Genomic DNA, 20687 nt, shown 5'->3' with positions numbered 1-20687 from the left:
TTCAGTTTTTTTATATGATTTATTTACTAACAGGGCTAGAAAACAAGAAGTTGCAGAGTCGAATCCCTTCATGGAAAATATTCCTATCTCTATCGGTTGGGGCTTTTTCCTTCTTGCTCGTTCACGTTTTGTCTCTCTCTCTCTCTATCTCTCTCTCTCTCTCTCTCTCTATCTATCTCCGTTGATGCCGCACTTCAGCTGCTGTTATGTTACGTAATGTCATCATCTGTGATCCTCATTAACAATGAGCTATAGTAGAAATGTTTTCATTATAAAAGACCTAACAGGTACTTTTTGGGAAATCATTTACAATTGCTCTCAAGAGCAATTTATAGCAAACATTTTGATCCTGTTTGTCTCTTTTATTTAATTTTTCGCTTGGCCGATTGTTCGTCTGACCCATTTTACTTTCGTCTTAGAAACGGGATAAAGAGGTGGCGCCCAGTTTGCATAAAGTTCACTTAGAGACGTTCAGCCCACTAGTCTTCAAGTATGCGATTCACAGAAACTGTTTTGGAGACATACTAATGGTGTGAAGGGCGGTTCTTAGAAATTGATCCCACACACTTCATCCAGCGCCCCATATCCGTCCCCCCAATCCACTGTTGCACCCTCCCGCCGCGCTGCGGTGCACCTCCCGCTGCCCTCAACTCACGCCCTTCAATTAAACTAAAGCTAGCCTCACTAAACCGTGGCTAGCTACTGACGGTGCCAACCGCTGGCCGGTCGTTTGAGAGCAATTCACCCGACGTTAGTCGGTTATGTTTGATTTTTGGGTGCTAATCAGTCTCTATCTAGAAACCTTCTAACGGCCAAGATACAAATTTCTACAAGACTATACGGTTGATTGCTTCCTTGAGTTTGTTTTTGACTTTTATGAACTGCTGCTTGTTTAACAATTGCGGCTCAAACTTATTGATTTTGTGTTTGTTTAGCGAAGCTTTGCTGCACTTTGCTGCGAATGAGGACAACACGACCAAGCAGCTTTTTGTCCCTTTCCTCAACTCCCTCAGACTTGGAGGCAGGCCGGCATCTGCATCTGCAGGAAACACCACCACTGGTACTCCCGCTGAAGATCAACAGCATCACCAGTCAGCAAATACGCAGAATATCAATACTACAACCACTAGTCCGCCCAACACAGCCTATCCCAACCAAGTAGTACTTGCGAACAGTTTCCAGATACCATATATGCGAGTAAAAGCGTAAACTAGAATGGTTTTTGATAGCCGCCGCGAGCTTCTCGCCGGCTATTATTTGGGAGCTCCCGTTTTTTTACCACTCCAAGAGTTATGGTGATCTTTTTTTAAAAAAATCAATGACTTCTCTTTTCACAGGATGCAAAGTTAAATGACGCACGAATTGCCCTGTGATCTTTTCTAATGCCATTTTTCGTCTGGCCTTTTTGACTTTCATCCAAGGGTTTCTTCTCTTGAATGCTATTAAATTTCACTGCCGCCTATGTTTTCCCCACTGCCGTTTATGTTTCCCGGTTCGTTTTCGCTTACTTAAGCTATTGCTCTTAATTGCTCTGAAACGAAGTTTGTAGCAATTATAGAATCTATTCTGTTTCGGCCCCCCAGTGTTTTTTATGAACCCCAGTTAAATTCTATGTTGTTATATAGCACGTTACTATGTAAGAAAATAGCACGTGCGTCTGGGGGTCATAAAAGGTTTATGCTCACTAAGCTTGGGGGGGGGGGGGGCTAAACAGAATAGATCCCAATTATATTAGTCCTGACGGTCTTTTTTATGCGATTTTTCGCTTGACCAATTTTTCGTCTGACGCTTTTGACTTTTCGTCCTCAAAAACGTTACCAAAAGGTAGCTTCCAGCGGGCATTAGGTGCTCTTAGAGCCTTTCAGCTCTGTTTCAGCTCTGTGGGGACTTATACCTATGGTGTGAAGGGCGGTTCTTAGGTTGAAGACCCCTCCACTGTTGATACCCCCGCCACTATTGCCCCAACCCCCCCCCCCCCCCCATCAGCCCTCGGTGCAACCCCACCCCTCCCACCCCCCGTTTGTAGCTACTGACGAACAACTGCTCGCTAAAACCTCGCAAATTTATACTATTTCGCACAATTTTTTCCAAGCTTTTTAATAGCCGTGTCTCCAATTCCAGACGGCTATTATAGCGATCCTAATTTTTTTTACTTCGTCTAACAGATTTTTGTTTCGTCTTAACCTGACTTCTTGGAATTGACTTTTTCAATGACTTACCTCGCTCAAAAAATGACTTCTGAACTCACTTATGGAACTTTAAGTTTTATGAACATTTACTTGTTAAAGCTCAATAATGTGCATCTAAATAGTGCCAAACATATTTGCCCTAATTCTTGATTATTAGAGTTTTTGACTTTGAATTTTAATTTTGGGATCCTCTCCGTTTGTACCCCCAGTACGTTATGTGCCCCCAGTTACAGAGAACGTGCCATTACATAGTAAGTCATTATGTAAAAATTATTGCACGTGCATCTGAGGGGTGCAAATAATATGCGCCGACTAAGATGAGGGGGCACAAACTGAAAAGATCCTAATTTTGAAAAGCCCTATTAGGGCTTTCCTTAGAGCTTATGTGTCTCATAAAAATGAAAGTCCAAAGCTAACCCAAAAATCTAGTGCTAGTGGTCTATTGAAGGACTGGTGGTTGATCTGTCTATCTAATCTCTTTAGTTGTTTCAATTCATGGAAGGCCCCAAGCGTCTATCGCGGCTATTTTCCGGCAAACTGCCGGCTATGTTTGAAAGTATTTGACATTTTTTCTATTTTTATTAGCCCAAGGTCCAAGGAACTTCCTCTAGGTTGTTTCAGTAATAGTTTTCCGTATAGTTTCTAGTGGTAATGGAATGGTTTCAACATTTGAACATCACGAGTTTTAGCCTTTTTTTGACAAAACGTGCATTTTTTTCAAGTTTTTTGACATTTATTTTTCCTTATTCAGGTTCTTCCAGACGCAGGGGCCGGAAAACGTCCTAAGGTGTTTAATAATAAGTTATTGACAAATTTTTTTTGGTCATGGATTAGTTTCTCAACTTTTTAATCTCACAAATTTTAGCAATTTTTTGATAAAACTAGCTTATCAAAAGTGTTGAAACTTTGTCATTTTTAGGTTTTTTTTCAGCCAAGGAACCTCCTCTTGGATTTGAAATTTGGTTCTTGTTTAATTGATAGATTTAATGAATTCTTTCAAATTTTAATGAATTTGTTGCAAATTTTTAAGATCACGAATGTTAGCATTTTTTGACATTTTTTTTCCATTTTTTTTCTTGACATTTGTAGTCATTCTTCAGGTCTTTTGAGCCTCAAGGGTCAAAGTTCCTCCGTTAGGGTTTGATGATAACTTACTGGAAAATTTTTGTCGGTCATGGATTATTCTTCAAGTTTTTAATATCACTAGTTTTAGCAATTTTTTTAATAGAACTTCCAATTCTTATTTTTTGAAATCCTATTTTGTCATTTTTTTCGGCACCAGGGGCCCAGAGTTTGATACTCCAAGGTTTGATAAAAAGCTGCTGCATAATAAGCTCCTCCAAGGTTTGATAATAAGCTGCTGCATAGTTTCTAGAGCTAAAGGAATGGGGATCATTTTTATGACTACCAGTTTCAGTACTTTTTGGATAAAATTTAAATTTTTTCCGAGTTTTCGGAAAATTTTTGTTCCAAATGTAGGGATCTTTATGAGTCAGTGAAACTATTTCAGGCGTGAAGCAGGCATACTGGATGGTCTCTTGAGACAATGAAATAGTTCTTAAGATGTTAATATATTGAATTTTGGCAAGATTTTGTTAAAATTTGCAATTGTTTCCAAAATTTAATTTTTTTCCTTTTCGAGTTTAACGACCAATACTGGCCAACGAAACTTTTTAAATCTTCGAGATGGGTTACTTGAAAGAACGTTTGAGACAAATATGTTTTTAAAGTTTTTTTTACTGCGAATTTAAAAACTTCTGTTTTTTATTTTGCCATTTTTCAGTTTTTTCTATATGATTTGTTTAGTAATAAGGCTAGAAAACTAGAAGTCGCTGAGTCGAATCCCATCATGGAAAATAGTCTTTTCTCTTTTTTCTCTCCGTCGTTTGGAGTTTCTTTCCTTTTCTTTTTCGTTCACGCTCTCTCTTGTTGGTGTCGCACTTCAGCTGCTTTTATGTGGCGTAATGTCATCATCTCTGATTAACAATGAGTTATAGTAGAAATGTTTAGTTGCTCTTGAAGGTAGTTCATAGCAATTATTGTAAACGTGTGTGTCTTTTTTTAATGCAAAATTTTCGCTTGACAATTTTGACTTTTCGAGTGACTTTTACGCCCTTGACGTTTTGCATTTCGCGTGATCTAAAATTCCCTCTCAATCACAATTTCAAGCAGTTGAACTCAATTGGCGGCAATTTAATACTAATAGTCAAATGAAAAGTGCGCCGAAACTGGTGTCATTTTTTACTTTAAGTCTTAATAGTGGTATATGTTAACCTCTGTGGTTATTTGAAGACCACTATAGAATTTCTTAGTCCAATTTAGGTTCCCCCTCCCCCCGACTGAAGCAGGCTGCAATTGATTAGAGCTCCCACTAGTCGTTCAAGAGCAATTCTTCCGACGTTTAGTCGGTTTTGTTTTTATCATGAATGACTTAACAGGCACTTTTTAGGAAATCATTGTTTTATTGTTAATTGATCTCAAAAGCAATTTTTAGCAAATATATTAATCCTGTTTGTCTCTGCAGTTTTTCGCTTGGCCGATTTTTCGTCTGTTCCATTTGACTTTCGTCTTCAGAAACGGCATAAAGAGGTAGCGTGCAGTTTGCATAAAGTTCCCTTGGAGCCGTTCAGCCCATTAGGCTTCAAATATGCGATTAACAGAAACTTGTTTGGAGACTTATGCTTATGGTTTGAAGGGCGGTTCTCAGAAATTGATCCCCCACTCTTGCCCCCGCTGTGCTCACGCCCCTTCAATTTATCTAAAGCTAGCCTCACTTAACCTTGGCTAGCTACTGACGAAGCCAACCGCTCGCCTGTCGTTTGAGGGCAATTCGCCCGACGTTAGCCGGTTATGTTTCAAAGTTTTCAAAGCTAAATCAACGAATTCAATAAAAATCTTGATTTAGATTTATTGATTGCTCTCAAACAAAGTTTGTGGCAATTATCTTAGTCCAGTGGTTTTTTATGCGATTTTCTGCTCGGTGATTTTTCACCGAGCCTCTGGTTCTGACCGATCGCCGCTGGTTCAAGTGATTCGCTCAACTTTAGTCGGTTATGTTTATTCTGCTGAACAAAAGTCCAGAGCAGAACGAAAGAGTGGTTTTTGTTTATGCAGTATTCTGAGAGAAAGAGAGAGCGAGAAAAGATTGTCTGAATTATTTTAGCTGGCACTCGTATGGTTGGAAGCCTTTCTGATCATGTGAAGCAAATTTTAGACTTTGAGATGTAATTTTATATTCACCATCTTGCCCTGTGTGACAGTTATTTTTAGCAATTCTTTCTTCAATGATTTTTATGCACTTGGGGATTTTCTTTGTTTTCAATTAGTTGTTCGTGTGGTTTTGTTGATTATTCGCGTGATTGTGAGTTGTATTTGTAAAATAGAACAGTCTTTATAGTCTAATTTGGCGAGAGCTGTTCAATAGACTTTGTTACTAAGAGGCAACAATTTCAAGGTTATGAGGGACAGTTTTACTGAAATAAATTGTGCAATTTTGTAATTTTCCTTATGGTTCTCTTTTTGTTCGGTTTGTGCCCCCAGTGCGTTGTGCACCCCCAAGATACAGAGCATGTGCCATTAAATTTATTAAATGGTAAATCATTAAGTAAAAATGTCTATCAAACGTGTGCTTGGGGTGCTAATAATATGGAACCACAAAGCTGGGGTGCATAAAAGGAAAAGACCCCTTTAAACGGTTGGTTAGTGTGTTTGTGACAGGCATTGAGCGGGGTCACAACGAGCAGAGATTTCATTTTTTTCTGAATAATTGTGGGGAATCACTGTTTTGCAGTTTTTTGAAAAACTTCTAAAATTTTGTTTCCTTTTGGTTCTCGATTTTCTGTATGTACCGCATATTTTTCTATCAGTTGTTAGTCGTTTATTGAATGAAAACTTATTGCAATAGTTGTTTTAGAATTGCAACTTGCGAGAAAAGTTTCTCAGATGTTTTTTCAGTTTTGAACAGATTTTGCTTTTCTCGTGTTATTATTTACTGTTGTTGTTTGAAAATTATGATATAATTGAGTATGGACTCATTTTGTTCATCGAATAGTTGGCTGAGGCCTAAGTGAACATTTACTTCGAGTAGATTCTGGCTCTTCCGGCTAGGTTTTTAAAAATTTGTACCCTTCGATCACGTTTTTCTTACGACTTTCACTTTGACACCTGACTTTCCTCGCTCACTGTTACAAATGAATGAATTTTAAGTTCTTCCTTATCTTATATGAAGCGATGTGAATACCATCAAGTTCAAAAGCCCAAAATAAAAGAAAGTCGACATAAACCGAGAAAGCTGGCTTTGGTATTAGGCTCAATAGCCTTCAGTGTAGAAGCTGAATTGAGTATAATTTTATAATCTGGCTGAAACTGCGCGTTCATTGGAACACTTTCTGAAACATAAACAGATGGGCGTCAAGCAGGCCTACGGTGGCTATTTTGCGGCAGATTGGCGGCTATGTTTACATTTGAATTTGAATAGAAGCGCATTTTCATTGCTTTTTGTGTGACTAAAATCCAAAGTTGAAGCGTAAATTTCAGCAATTCAGTGAATTAATCTTAGGTTATTTGAGAATGGCATTTTTAGTGCTATGTTAAAAATTTGTCACTAGTTTAAGTAAGTATCCACTGGCTTGTTTTGAGTAATAAAGTTTGTTCTCTGATAATGAATAGCAGTGGGGCCTCTTTGTCAAGAGTCGTGTCATACCTGTGTTATTGACAGGGTGGAAGTGATGTGCCTGGAGCGATTCCCTCTATAGTAGATGAAGAGGACTGGGACAAATATCCCCCGAGTCCCCCAGACAATAATCCCTTTCTTGGCCAGTCCCACTCTCAGCAGATTCATAATTCATTTGCCAGTGCAAACATTTCTTCTGTCTCCTCTGGCGCTGTAGGGTCAGATGTTGCTATGGGTGTCTCGGGGCACTCCGGAGACGTTGCTGGAAGTCCCCCGCAGTCTGCTACCAGTTCTAATGTGTCAAGTGTTGTAGGAAATCAAGGTATGTCCAGTTAAACTCAAGCCAAGCTGTTACTGAATAAGTGGGCACTTGTGGTCTTATGCGATTGTTCGTTTGACAGAATCGACGGTTAAGCGGATTTTTTTGTCATTTGTTGATTTCTGCGTGATCTAAATTTCTCCTTCAGAATTTTAAGCAGCTGAATTTAATTGGTGGCGTTTTACTACTGAAAATCAACTGAACAAGTCAACACCCAAAATGGTTTCATTCTCTTCAATGTTAGTAGAGGTTTTAAGGGTGACATGTTTAAGCGCACTGAATACCATGCTGTACATTAATTGCGCGACGGACGGTTAATAAAGGTGCCATGTTTAAACCATTTTAAGAGAATAACATTTTTAGGGGCCTTCTGAGAAGCTGTGGTTTATAAGTTTGCATTCAATAAGATATTCACACATTTTCATTTAACATTTTTTTCATTTTACATTTTGCAATTCACATTTTCATTTTACAACTCAAAATGTTCTCTATTTTTTTTAACATCTGTTAACACTTCATGAATTTTGAAGTCAAATTCAAGCGATGATTTTGGTGAGGCCGAAACAGGAAGTTGAGCGAAAAAGCGAGTGGTTTTGCGGCGTGAACTTAAAAATTTTTAAATAGGGTGAGAAAACTGCATGAACAAAATTTCGCTTTCGCGCTAGTGGTTTTTTTGTTCACCAGCGGCATTTTCGCATCGGTTTTTTCCAATCATTCATTGTCCTTTCTAGGCCAGTTTTTTGTTTAGTCAAGGAAAATTCTTTGAATTGTAGGTCAGGACTTGTCCTGCTATGTTTTTTTAATTCGCTTTACCTTTTGATTACGTTTTTCTTTTTACATAAGTCGCGATTTTCACGCTTGGCTTCTGATTTACCTTACTCACTATTTCAACTAAATGGATTTAAAAATTCTTTCACGCTTTGAAATACGCAATGGAGTGAATACGGTCTAAGTTAAAGATCAAACTCAAAAAGAGCTATGTCATATCAAAGAAACAGGATAAACATATAACGCCCTGCCAGTAAGTCATAGTGGATTAAGTTGCCAAGGTTCATTTAAGTGATTGCTAGCTTACACAACTATTATGCCTGACAGCCTTCAGTTCAGAAGCTGAATTAAGTATAATTTTGCATCTAATTGAAATTTTACTCCAAATTAGAACACTTTGACACTTCTCTCTTATTTTTTTGGTTTCAATCACAATGTTTGTCGAGTGGGTAAACGGCAGCTATTTGCCGACTATTTGTGAATTTTTTTTGTTTTGCTCGTAAAAGAAAGATGTTTTTTTAGAAGATTTACTGATTTTTCCAGACTTCTTGTTTTTAAGTTTTAGCCGTTTTGTAAGGTTCTTTTTGTTGTCCTGTAACTAAATGTCATTAACTACAGGTCTTGGGCTTTCTAATGGGCTTTCTACTGGGGCTTAAATGAATTTTATTACTGGTTTATAGTTATTGATCTTTGAATTTAACACTACTTAAAATATATATTGCATAAGCTCAATAATAACAGGTCTGATTGGATTTCTAATGAAATGATAATGAATTGTTAAGGGCGTTTTATTTGACAGGTAATGAAGTTTATCATTTAGACATTATTTGTTTTTATGGAAGTTTAGTGAATTGTTTGAGTTTTGCCTATATTTTTTCTTTTGATGTCCCGTTGCTTTGGCGAAACACTGACAGGTCTCATCAGCTTTCTATTAAGTAATTTTTTAAGCTGTTTTAAGCTTTTTAAATCAGTTGACTTTCGTCCTCAAAAACGGGATAAACAGGTAGCGCCCAGCGGGCAGTAAGTTCTCTTAGAGCCTTCAGCTCACTAGTCTCCAAGTATGCGATTCACAGAAACTGTTTTGGAGTCTTATACTTATGGTGTGAGTCCCCCCTATCAATCACCACCCCTGGACATCGTTCAGGCCTTAAGGGCCCCGTGCAGCCAGAGACCCCTTCTCAAGAACCATTGAGAAATTGAAACAATTTTTCCCATTTTCTGTCAATTTTTGCTCCTTTTCTCGTTTTCTCATATTTTCTGCATGCGAAAACTTCTAATTTATTGTTTTTTTCAACCATCTCCTTTATCTCGAGATGTTCGTGAGCTAATTAGGGCTTGGCTAATATTTTTTGACTATATTAATATGTTTCGTTGCTAGAAACAACGTTTTTCTTTTGTGTGCTTGCCTGTACTATGTGGAAAATAAATAGAAATTTCTTAATTTTCCATGTTAATTAATAGCCGCCCTCATCTTCTCAGCCGGCTATTATAGCGCTCCTATTTTTTTTTACTTCGTCGAATAAAAAAATGTTTTGCTTTACCTCATTTTGCCGCCTTTTCAACATTTTGCGTGAAATCTTTTTGACTTCTCTAGGCTAGTTTCTCTCTTCTCTCATTCTGCTAAAAGTGATTTTGAACATCAGTTGCTCAGCAAAGCAATTCAAAATGAACAGAGTCAGTATAAAAAATAGAAGTCAGAAATAGAAACGGGATAAACCCATAAAGCCCAATTTTAGATGCCCGCTATTTGAACGTCGGTCCTATAAGTATTAGTTACCTCTCTCTAATGCTTATTGTTTTTGATAGTAGCCCCTGTAGCCTCTCTCTAAGAAACAGAAGTATGTTCAACTACGAAATGCCATCAAAATAAATCGGACTTAAAAAAATGTTTTTGTACAAAAATCTTTTTTTTTCAATATCTTCTGTTATTTCAATCCCAATCATGCTTTTTGGAATCAACGGCGGCTATTTTCCGGCAATCTGCCGGGTATGTTTTAATCTGGCTGCTTTATCTTTTGTTTTTATTCCGAAAATTTTTGTTTTCTATGCATTGATAGGATCTGCGAAGAGATATTTAAAAAACCATTTCCTTCGGGGAATAAGACTTCGAGTCGTTTCCGGAGGCTATTTTTTAAGTCGTGTTGTTCTCAAACAGGATGTAAAATTCAATGTCTCGTGTTAAAACTTATTGTTTGTTGTGGAACAAAATTAAAAAGTAGGGAGAGCAGAGAGCGGGGATTGTGGTCATATTGGTTTTCAAAAGATAAGCGAGAAAAAGAGATGTGAAAACTTTGCTTCGACAGAGCAATTTTTTATCACGTGTGGATTTTCAAAGTAGTTGAGTAGTTTTAATTATTTCAATTAACTTCTTCTTTGGCCCAGTAGTGTTCAAAATTATCTTGACCCGTAATTGTCGTATTGTTTGTCTGGAATTGTTTTTTTATTTGGAAGTGTGCAAGCAAAGTTTACACTTTTAGATGCATTTATGGGCTAATGCTTTCTTTGCAGTCTTTGTAACTTTTATTTAATTGAAGAGCAGTTTGGTTAAAGTAGATAATTCAAGTAATTTCTACATATTTCGTTCAATTGCTTTTTGTTTTGGCGATGTTTTTTTGTATTAAAAATTTGATTCAATTTAGACAAATATTTTCGAAGTTTCTGCCTATTTTTTTTTGGTTTTCTGAATACATTATGGGCTTAATGATTACTAGTTTGTTTATCTTGAACTAATACTTAGGTTGTGTGGGACCGCAAGCGAAATTTTAAAATTTGATTGGCCAGTTTTTTACTGAAACACATGAATTAATTTTCTCTTTTTTATTCAGATAAGTATTTTTGTTGTTTTGTGGGTCACATTAGTAGTCATCGATGGAAGAGAGACGTTATAACAAGATTTCTCTAGAACAAGTTTTGGGATCTTTAAATTTGCAGCAAATTTTAAACTATTGTAATAGGATTGTAAACTTGTTTTGTACATTTTGTTTATCTTCCTTTATCCACCGGATTTATCCATTGAAATGGATCAGTATAATTTTTTCTCTTATCTGTATCACGTCATTGACTGAGCACCAATTTTATTGCAGAATCTGTTCTGAGTAATGGCTTTGTGTTGCAACTTGTGATAACTTTTCATGAAAATGTTACTAGACTGTACTTCTTTGTTTTACCTCAATTTTTTGTAGTAAAGTTGATTTATAAAAAAGTTGGCAGGAAGATGAAAACCATTTTTTTGTAGGTGAGAAACGTTTGGCTGGGTCAAGTTCTTTTCGAGTAGATTCTGGAGTCTTCTATGTTTTTTGCTTCAGAGCTCTTGACTTTTCAGTGCTGTCCAATAACGTCCGTTTGGAACCAATTAAAATTAAAGTGAAACAAATATCAGATTAAATCAGGAGAACACAAATGAGGTTGACCTTTGTAATGATGCAAATAATCAGCTGCAACGGAAGTTTTTGGTCAATTTTTAGGCAACTTCTTTTTATAGAGATATGAATTTAGCTGTGCGTGAGTAATCGTACAATCCTCTTAAGCTATCCAGCTTTTCAAAAGTTGCGGTTCTTCAAATTCAAAATAAAACTTAATTGATCTAATTTTCGCTCTTGATCACAATTTTAGGTGATCCCCACCTCCTTACCAGCCCCAGTTTATCCCCTTTCCCGACAGACCAAGATATTACTAATTAAAGCAGTCGTTCAAGAGCAATTCGGCCCAATTGGTTTATTTTGAGGAACAAATTTTAAAACAATGGAAAGTTTTTTTGCTCTCAAACAAATTTTGCAGCAATAAAATTAATTGTCCTGTGGTCTTTTCATGCAATTGTTCGCTTGACCATTTTTTCGTCTGACGCATTTAACTTTGGTTGCAAAAAGAGGATAAAAAGTTAGCACCCAGAGTAGCCTTCAGCTTACTAGTCTCCAAGTATGCGATTCACAGAAACTGTTTTGGAGACTTAAACTTAAAGTGTGAGTCCCCCCTTTCAATCACCACCCCTGCACATTGTTCAGGCCGTAAGGGCCCCGTGCAGCCAAAGACCCCTTTTCACCGCTTCCCCCACCCCGCCGGCCTTGGTATTGTTTTAAACAATTTATTTCCTTTGAATATTATTCTGTTGCTTTTGTCTCTATGATTGATTTAATTTTTGTATTAATTCGAAATCATGTTGTCTAGCATATTTATAACAAGCAAGAAGTATGTGTTGTTTTTGTCTTATTTATTGTGATTATAAATCTGATTTTAGTAGTTCTCTGATTCTTAATTCTGAGCATTCTTTTTTGAAGTATTTACCTTAGTTTCTAAAATTTTTGTTTGTCTGCTATCGCGATCTTTTCGAGATTGAAACCATAAATTTATTGAGGGCAATTGATAGCCTTGTCGGCTTTTTTGGCTTGTCAGTATTTTGACCATCCTATTTATTTCGGACTTTTTAACGTTACCAAACGTTTTCTATGATATAAAATTTTGTTGCATTTTGTTTCTATTTGTGACAGTGGTTTAAATTTCACCAATTTTTAGATCAGACCTGGGGAGGTCATGAGTTAATGGTTTAATACAAAAGGTAGTGTCTTCAGCTTTTTTGTGAAGTTTTGACGCTTCGAGTCGCTTCCGAAATTCTTCCGGCTATTGTTCACACATTTTTATGAATCTTGAAGTCAAATTGAAGGGATGATTTGGTCACGCCGAACAGGAAGTGGAGCAAAAAAGCGAGTGGTTTTGCGGCGCGAATTCGTTGCATTCTAGTTTTCAAGTAGAGTGAGAAAGCGGTTTTTGAACAAAAATTCGCTTACTGGCTTGTGGTTTTTTGTTAGCGTGCTGCATTTTCTCTTTGATGTTCAGCGTTTTTTCCATTTATTTGTATTTCTTTGCAAATAGTTTTTCCAATCAACTCATTGGTCATCCTGGGTCTGTTTTTTATCAATGAAATTTCTTTGAATTGTCGGACAGGACGTGCCCTGCTATGTTATTCGTCGTCTCCATCGATGGTTCCTGTGACAATTGATTTTTTCAATTTCAGTGGTGACTTCTACTGCTTTGCAGTTAAAATTTGTGCGCTTGACGTCATTTTTTTGCTCTTAGGTCAATTGCGTGACTTACCTCACTTAAAAAATTACTTCTCAACTCACTTAATCAACTTTAAATTTTATTAACATTTACTAGTTAAAGATCAACAGTGTGCATCTAAAAACTGCCAAACGTATATGGCCTGATTCTTGAGTATTGGAGTTTTGAGTTTTTGATTTCGAATTTTAATTTTGAATAAGCTCTTAGAACTCTTTCCTTATAGAGCGTATTTGTCTTAAAAATGACTAGAGTCCGAATCTAACCCAAAAAGTCTAGTGTCATTATTTTGCGTGTAATCTTTTTGACTTCTCCAGGCTGCTTTCACTCTGATCTCATTCTGCTAAATGTGTTTTGTGTCAGCAGTTGCTTAGCAAAGCAATTCAAAATGAAATGAGTCATCATCAAAAAACTAAATCGGAATAGAAACGAGATAAAGCACAATTTTAGATGCTCGTTACTCAAACTTTGTTGTTAGTTACCATCTCTAATGCTTATTGGCAATGATACTAGCCCCTGTGTTGTTTCACTGCGGAACATGAGTATGTTCAGCTTTAAAATGACATAAAAATAGTTCGCACTTCAAAATTGTTTTTGTACAAAAATCATTTTTTTTAATTAATAGCCGCCTTAGCTTCTCAGGCGGATATTATAGCGCTCCTAATTTGTTTTTTACTTCGTCGAATAAAATTTTCCCGCTTTATCTTAGTTCACAGCTTGTTCAACATTTTGCAGGTAATCTTTTTGACTTCTCTTGGCTAGTTTCACTCTTCTCTCATTCTGCGAAAAGTGTTTTTAGACTGCAGTTGCTCAGCAAAGCAATTCAAAATGAACAGACTCAGTATCAAAAAACAAATCGGAAATAGAAACGGGATAAACCCATAAAGCCCAATTTTAGATGCACGTTACTCGAACTTTGTTCCTAATTACCATCTCAAATGCTTATTTGTAATGATACTAGTCCCGGTGTGGTCTCACTATGAAACATGAGTACGTTCAGCTCCAAAATGACATCAAAATAGTTCACACTTTGTACAGAAATCCTTTTTAATTGCTCTTGAACGCAGTTCATAGCAATTATAGTAAACGTGTGTGTCTTTTTTTATGCAAATTTTTCGCTTGACAGTTTTGCGCTTTTCTTCTAGAACATTCTTTGACTTCTCAAGTGACTTTTTCACGCTTTCGTTCTTCATTTTTGAGTGATCTCTATTGCTCTGAAGTAAAGCTAATATAAATTCGGTCTGTTTTTTTATCAATGAAATTTCTTTGAATTGTCGGACAGGACGTGCCCTGCTATGTTATTCGTCGTCTCCATCGATGGTTCCTGTGACAATTGATTTTTTCAATTTCAGTGGTGACTTCTACTGCTTTGCAGTTAAAATTTGTGCGCTTGACGTCATTTTTCTGCTCTTAGGTCAATTGCGTGACTTACCTCACTTAAAAAATTACTTCTCAACTCACTTAATCAACTTTAAATTTTATTAACATTTACTAGTTAAAGATCAACAGTGTGCATCTAAAAACTGCCAAACGTATATGGCCTGATTCTTGAGTATTGGAGTTTTGAGTTTTTGATTTCGAATTTTAATTTTGAATAAGCTCTTAGAACTCTTTCCTTATAGAGCGTATTTGTCTTAAAAATGACTAGAGTCCGAATCTAACCCAAAAAGTCTAGTGTCATTATTTTGCGTGTAATCTTTTTGACTTCTCCAGGCTGCTTTCACTCTGATCTCATTCTGTTAAATGTGTTTTGTGTCAGCAGTTGCTTAGCAAAGCAATTCAAAATGAAATGAGTCATCATCAAAAAACTAAATCGGAATAGAAACGAGATAAAGCACAATTTTAGATGCTCGTTACTCAAACTTTGTTGTTAGTTACCATCTCTAATGCTTATTGGCAATGATACTAGCCCCTGTGTTGTTTCACTGCGGAACATGAGTATGTTCAGCTTTAAAATGACATAAAAATAGTTCGCACTTCAAAATTGTTTTTGTACAAAAATCATTTTTTTTAATTAATAGCCGCCTTAGCTTCTCAGGCGGATATTATAGCGCTCCTAATTTGTTTTTTACTTCGTCGAATAAAATTTTCTCGCTTTATCTTAGTTCACAGCTTGTTCAACATTTTGCAGGTAATCTTTTTGACTTCTCTTGGCTAGTTTCACTCTTCTCTCATTCTGCGAAAAGTGTTTTTAGACTGCAGTTGCTCAGCAAAGCAATTCAAAATGAACAGAATCAGTATCAAAAAACGAAATCGGAAATAGAAACGGGATAAACCCATAAAGCCCAATTTTAGATGCACGTTACTCGAACTTTGTTCTTAATTACCATCTCTAATGCTTATTTGTAATGATACTAGTCCCGGTGTGGTCTCACTATGAAACAGGAGTACGTTCAGCTCCAAAATGACATCAAAATAGTTCACACTTTGTACAGAAATCCTTTTTAATTGCTCTTGAACGCAGTTCATAGCAATTATAGTAAACGTGTGTGTCTTTTTTTATGCAAATTTTTCGCTTGACAGTTTTGCGCTTTTCTTCTAGAACATTCTTTGACTTCTCAAGTGACTTTTTCACGCTTTCGTTCTTCATTTTTGAGTGATCTCTATTGCTCTGAAGTAAAGCTAATATAAATTCGGTTGCAGAAAAAGTGAGGAATGTGCTCTGTAGCGCAGTGGTTAGTAGTTGTGGCTGTGGATCGGGAGGGCAGTGGTTCGAATCCAGGCGGAGGAAAAATTTTTTTGCACCCATAATTTGATCTAGGCTACAGCCCCTGAATTAAATTGCCTCGCCTGTCGTTCAAGAGCAATTCTTCCGACATTTGTCGGTTTATGTTTTTCTTTATCTGCTATCTCTCAATCCAAATCTCGGTAATGGGAATCAACGGCGGCTATTTTCCGGCAATCTGCCGGGTATGTTTAGTTTTTTCTCTTCTTTCAGTCCCAATCTTGTTCATGGGAATCAACGGCGGCTATTTGCCAGCAATCTGCCGGGTATGTTTGTATTTGCTGTTTCTAGCATCCGACCGCTAGGTGGTATTAAGCTTTGTTCCTTCGTTGAACATCAAAACTGAACGAGTTGAAATTTTATCGCAAACAGGTTTATTGACTGCATTGATTTTTTAATCGGATAATTTCAGCGCCGCAACTGACGGGGAGCTCTCAAACACCAAATCAAGCAAGTGGTCAGACTGGAAACTCAGGAGGTAACCCTGCATCGTCTGGGGGAGGTGCCGGAATCAGTGGCAGCGAGTTTCAAATCGACATCTGGGATATCAAGAATGAACAGCAGACCATTAAAGCCCACGTCACGGTAAACATGAAAAATTTGCAAATTTACGAATTTTAACTGAAAATAGACGTCATTACAAGGTTCATAGCTTGAATGAGGTTAAATGATTACTAGTTGTGATAGCTGAGTGGATCTCGCATTGGTCTTATGTTGGTTTTATACGACTTTCAAAGACGAGTATTGATTTCTGAGTGCTCTCTATCAAAGCATTAGTAACTGTTTGGTTTCTCATGGTTTTTTTATAGCCGCACAGCGATAGCTGGGGCTATTATTGGCCTTCTCTTGGTTTTTTTACGACTCGAAGAGGAGCATTGGTTTTCTCTCGTTTTTTTACAGGAAGTAGATTTGTTCACGCGGCATTTTGACCTAAAAACGAAAGTGAGAAAAGCTGTCTTGGTGAACAGATTTTCGCTTAGCGAGAGAAGTTTTTTGATCATGCGCTGCGTTTAGTGAACGACTTTTTAACTTTTAAAAGTAGTTTTTGACTGAATGGCCTATATAGATAACCGTTTTTAGCCGTTTTTTCGTCTAAGTGACCCAATTCTTTCTGCTTTTAATTTGGTTTCTTGTAGAAATAAATTTTATTCGATACTATATTGAAATGTCAACCTCGGAAATTGATGCCACAGTGTTTTGCAGAGCCTGAAATGCGTTTCAAATTGAAAATTGGCGCAAATTTTTTGATTTTTTAGTTAATTTTTGGCTTTTTTTCTATTAATTTCTTCATTTTTGGGTCTTTTAACCGTCTTTTTGTCAAAAATCAGTGAATATGGCAACTTCTCTTTAATATTTATATACTCAACGCCTCTTTCTACCTCGATAAAATTTTGTTTCAAAAAATTGTACTTATGCTAATCCGATTTTGGTAGTTTTTTTCCGATTTTCGTCAGTTTTTTGTTTGTATTTTGGTTGTAATTGCTAGAAATAGTTTTTTTGTGCAACATGTGGGACTTTAATTTCGTTTCAATAAAAATTCAATCATTTTTTGGCGTTAAAACTGTTTCATAAATGCAGTCTTAACTTAAAAGATCTCTGACCATTTTTTTGCAAAATGTTTCAATGTTTCGTATTTTTGAATTTTGCTTTTTTCCTATTTTTGTTCTCTTCAGGAGGATAGATCTTTGTAGCGGATGACTAGTTATCTTTTCTATGTCTTGAATGCTGAACAATGAAATGTATTGGTTTTTCTTGAATTTTTTGAATTGATTTTTAACTTTCAAAAATTAAGAATGTCTTTTTGTTACGGTGTTCCTTACATTGTGCCCATATTCTTCACCATCTAGTTAGTATCATTCCAGCTTTGTCCTGGCACCTACATTTATATTCGGTAAATTGATTTTTTCAGTCGTAAAAAATGAATGATGTCAGCTTTTTCTTAGATTTTCGTCATTTCTTTGGTTTGCAATTGATTTCATTCAACATAAGGCACTACTTAGAGTTTGATAGCAAGCCTTTTCCAAAATTTCCACTTATGACTATTTACTGCAGCTTTCTTCTGGCCTTGGTATTTATTTAAACGGTTTTTTGCCTTTGAATATTCTGCTGCTTATGTCTTTTCTATGATCAATTTTATTTTTGATTTAGCATGAAATCATGTTGATTAGCATATGTACAACAAGGATCAGGTGTGTGTTGTTTTGTCTTAATTGCAGTGATTAGTGGTGGAATTATAGGTGTTTTCTGATTCTTAAATTTTTCAGATTAGGATCATGAATTGTTTGAGGGCAATTGATAACCTTGTCAGCTTTTTCAGACTATCAAGTTTTTGACCACCTTAATAATTTTGGATTTGTCAACGTTACCAAACGTTTTCAATAATATAAAATGTTGCTGCATTTTTTGTCTCTTGGTGACAGTAGTTCAAGTTTCACCAATTTTTAGAGCAGACCTGGAGAGATAGGGAGTTAATGGTCTAATACAAAAAGTAGTGGCTTCCGCTGCAAATACGGTTTTGTTAGTGAAGTTTTAACGCTTCGAGTCGCTTCCGGAATTCTTCCGGCTATGTTTTTTATTTCGTCGTCGCGATTTTTACGATCATATGACGTCACAACCACTTGAAATCTGCTTTTTGTTCATTCGTTCATGCAATTTCAACTGAAGTGCGTGTGTGACGTCATTTTTTGCTCTTAGTGGAGCGAGTTTTTTTGCTCATTCGCGTGATTAAATATTTGGTCACACTTGACTTACCTCACTCTGAAAAATGACTTCCTCACTTTGAAATTGACTTATTTACTTTAATTCAAAGAGATAAGGTCAAATGGGTGTGTGTCACTTTAAATGAAGGATATTAGAGAGCAGCTAATAGAGGCAGCAAAAACTTACAGATTTTTAATCAAAATATAACATATCAGCCTTCAATGAAAAGACGAATTTTTTTGGTCTGTCTTTCTCGCTGTTTTTTTGAGGCTGCAGATCTACGAAGCTATTGCTGCTATTTTCTGGCAATCTGCCAGCTATGTTGTATAATTTGTTGCTTCTTTAGAGTTTATCGTCCGTCCGTCAGATTTCGACTATTATTCAAAATCAGAATTGCGCTTTTCGTGGTCTAAGAATTGAAGTTTTTGGCTCTATTCCTGATTAATTGGCTCTATTCCTGATGAATTGCTCTGAAACAAAGTTTTAATGCAACTTTTTGCTCTCATAAATTTTTTGCCTTACCAGCAAATTTTTCGTGAATTTTCTCCGAGAGCCGTTCTGTTCTCGATGCGATTCTCGGAAGTTATTGAGGAGACATAAATTAATATTGTGAAGTTGTGAATGACTATTCTTACAGTTTGACCCCATCCCCTCCCACTCACCCCCCCCCCCCACCCCACTGCTACCACCACAAGCACCCCTGCGTACCCGCAACACCAGCCCGGCAGCGCTACGCTCCCTGCTCTCCCCAAAATTATTGTGTAGCTGTAAATTAGTGGTGTAAAGGGAACTTTCAAAAAATTTATTAGATAATGTTAAGCAATCCATGTTTCTTTATCAAGTCTCCCCAAACGAAGTACCACAAAAAATATCCATGTTAAGCAATCCATGTTAATGGTCTAATACAAAAAGTAGTGGCTTCCGCTGCAAATACGGTTTTGTTAGTGAAGTTTTAACGCTTCGAGTCGCTTCCGGAATTCTTCCGGCTATGTTTTTTATTTCGTCGTCGCGATTTTTACGATCATATGACGTCACAACCACTTGAAATCTGCTTTTTGTTCATTCGTTCATGCAATTTCAACTGAAGTGCGTGTGTGACGTCATTTTTTGCTCTTAGTGGAGCGAGTTTTTTTGCTCATTCGCGTGATTAAATATTTGGTCACACTTGACTTACCTCACTCTGAAAAATGACTTCCTCACTTTGAAATTGACTTATTTACTTTAATTCAAAGAGATAAGGTCAAATGGGTGTGTGTCACTTTAAATGAAGGATATTAGAGAGCAGCTAATAGAGGCAGCAAAAACTTACAGATTTTTAATCAAAATATAACATATCAGCCTTCAATGAAAAGACGAATTTTTTTGGTCTGTCTTTCTCGCTGTTTTTTTGAGGCTGCAGATCTACGAAGCTATTGCTGCTATTTTCTGGCAATCTGCCAGCTATGTTGTATAATTTGTTGCTTCTTTAGAGTTTTTCGTCCGTCCGTCAGATTTCGACTATTATTCAAAATCAGAATTGCGCTTTTCGTGGTCTAAGAATTGAAGTTTTTGGCTCTATTCCTGATTAATTGGCTCTATTCCTGATGAATTGCTCTGAAACAAAGTTTTAATGCAACTTTTTGCTCTCATAAAATTTTGCCTTACCAGCAAATTTTTCGTGAATTTTCTCCGAGAGCCGTTCTGTTCTCGATGCGATTCTCGGAAGTTATTGAGGAGACATAAATTAATATTGTGAAATTGTGAATGACTATTCTTACAGTTTGACCCCATCCCCTCCCACTCACCCCCCCCCCCACCCCACTGCTACCACCACAAGCACCCCTGCGTACCCGCAACACCAGCCCGGCAGCGCTACGCTCCCTGCTCTCCCCAAAATTATTGTGTAGCTGTAAATTAGGGGTGTAAAGGGAACTTTCAAAAAATTTATTAGATAATGTTAAGTAATCCATGTTTCTTTATCAAGTCTCCCCAAACGAAGTACCACAAAAAATATCGGCCTTGCAATAAGGCCTCATCTGGCTGTTATTTTGAATATATGCGATTTGGCACCCATAATAGTGAAATATTTTTTTTTCTAGACCTAAAAAGATCTTTGACACATAATAATGTCTTCAGAACTTATTAAATGGAAAATGCCTTAATGTTCAAAAGTAAAATATCAAAAATCATATCAATAACATAATAACCTTAAATAACAAAATCTCAGCAACGTCTTGAATTAAACGGTGCAGCGTCTTAATGGCAAATCATAAGTCATAAATG

The 20687-nt window shown here is 36.6% G+C and overlaps 1 protein-coding gene across 3 annotated transcripts in view; it reads left to right on the top strand.

The window, feature by feature from the left end:
- LOC142345764 (uncharacterized) overlaps positions 1-20687 on the top strand; it is a 170167-nt gene that overhangs the window by 123924 nt on the left and 25556 nt on the right. For all 3 annotated transcript variants that reach the window (XM_075398080.1, XM_075398082.1, XM_075398081.1), the window contains 3 exons: positions 936-1158; positions 6907-7183; positions 16138-16310. In XM_075398080.1, the coding sequence (XP_075254195.1) occupies positions 936-1158; positions 6907-7183; positions 16138-16310 (673 nt within the window). The remainder of the gene's footprint in view (positions 1-935; positions 1159-6906; positions 7184-16137; positions 16311-20687) is intronic.

Source organism: Convolutriloba macropyga, chromosome 9, assembly GCF_964194025.1.
Source record: "Convolutriloba macropyga chromosome 9, txConMacr16.3, whole genome shotgun sequence".
NCBI lineage: Eukaryota > Metazoa > Xenacoelomorpha > Acoela > Convolutidae > Convolutriloba > Convolutriloba macropyga.
Note: the sequence above shows the minus strand (reverse complement) of the source record. Positions and strands in the feature narration are given on the sequence as shown.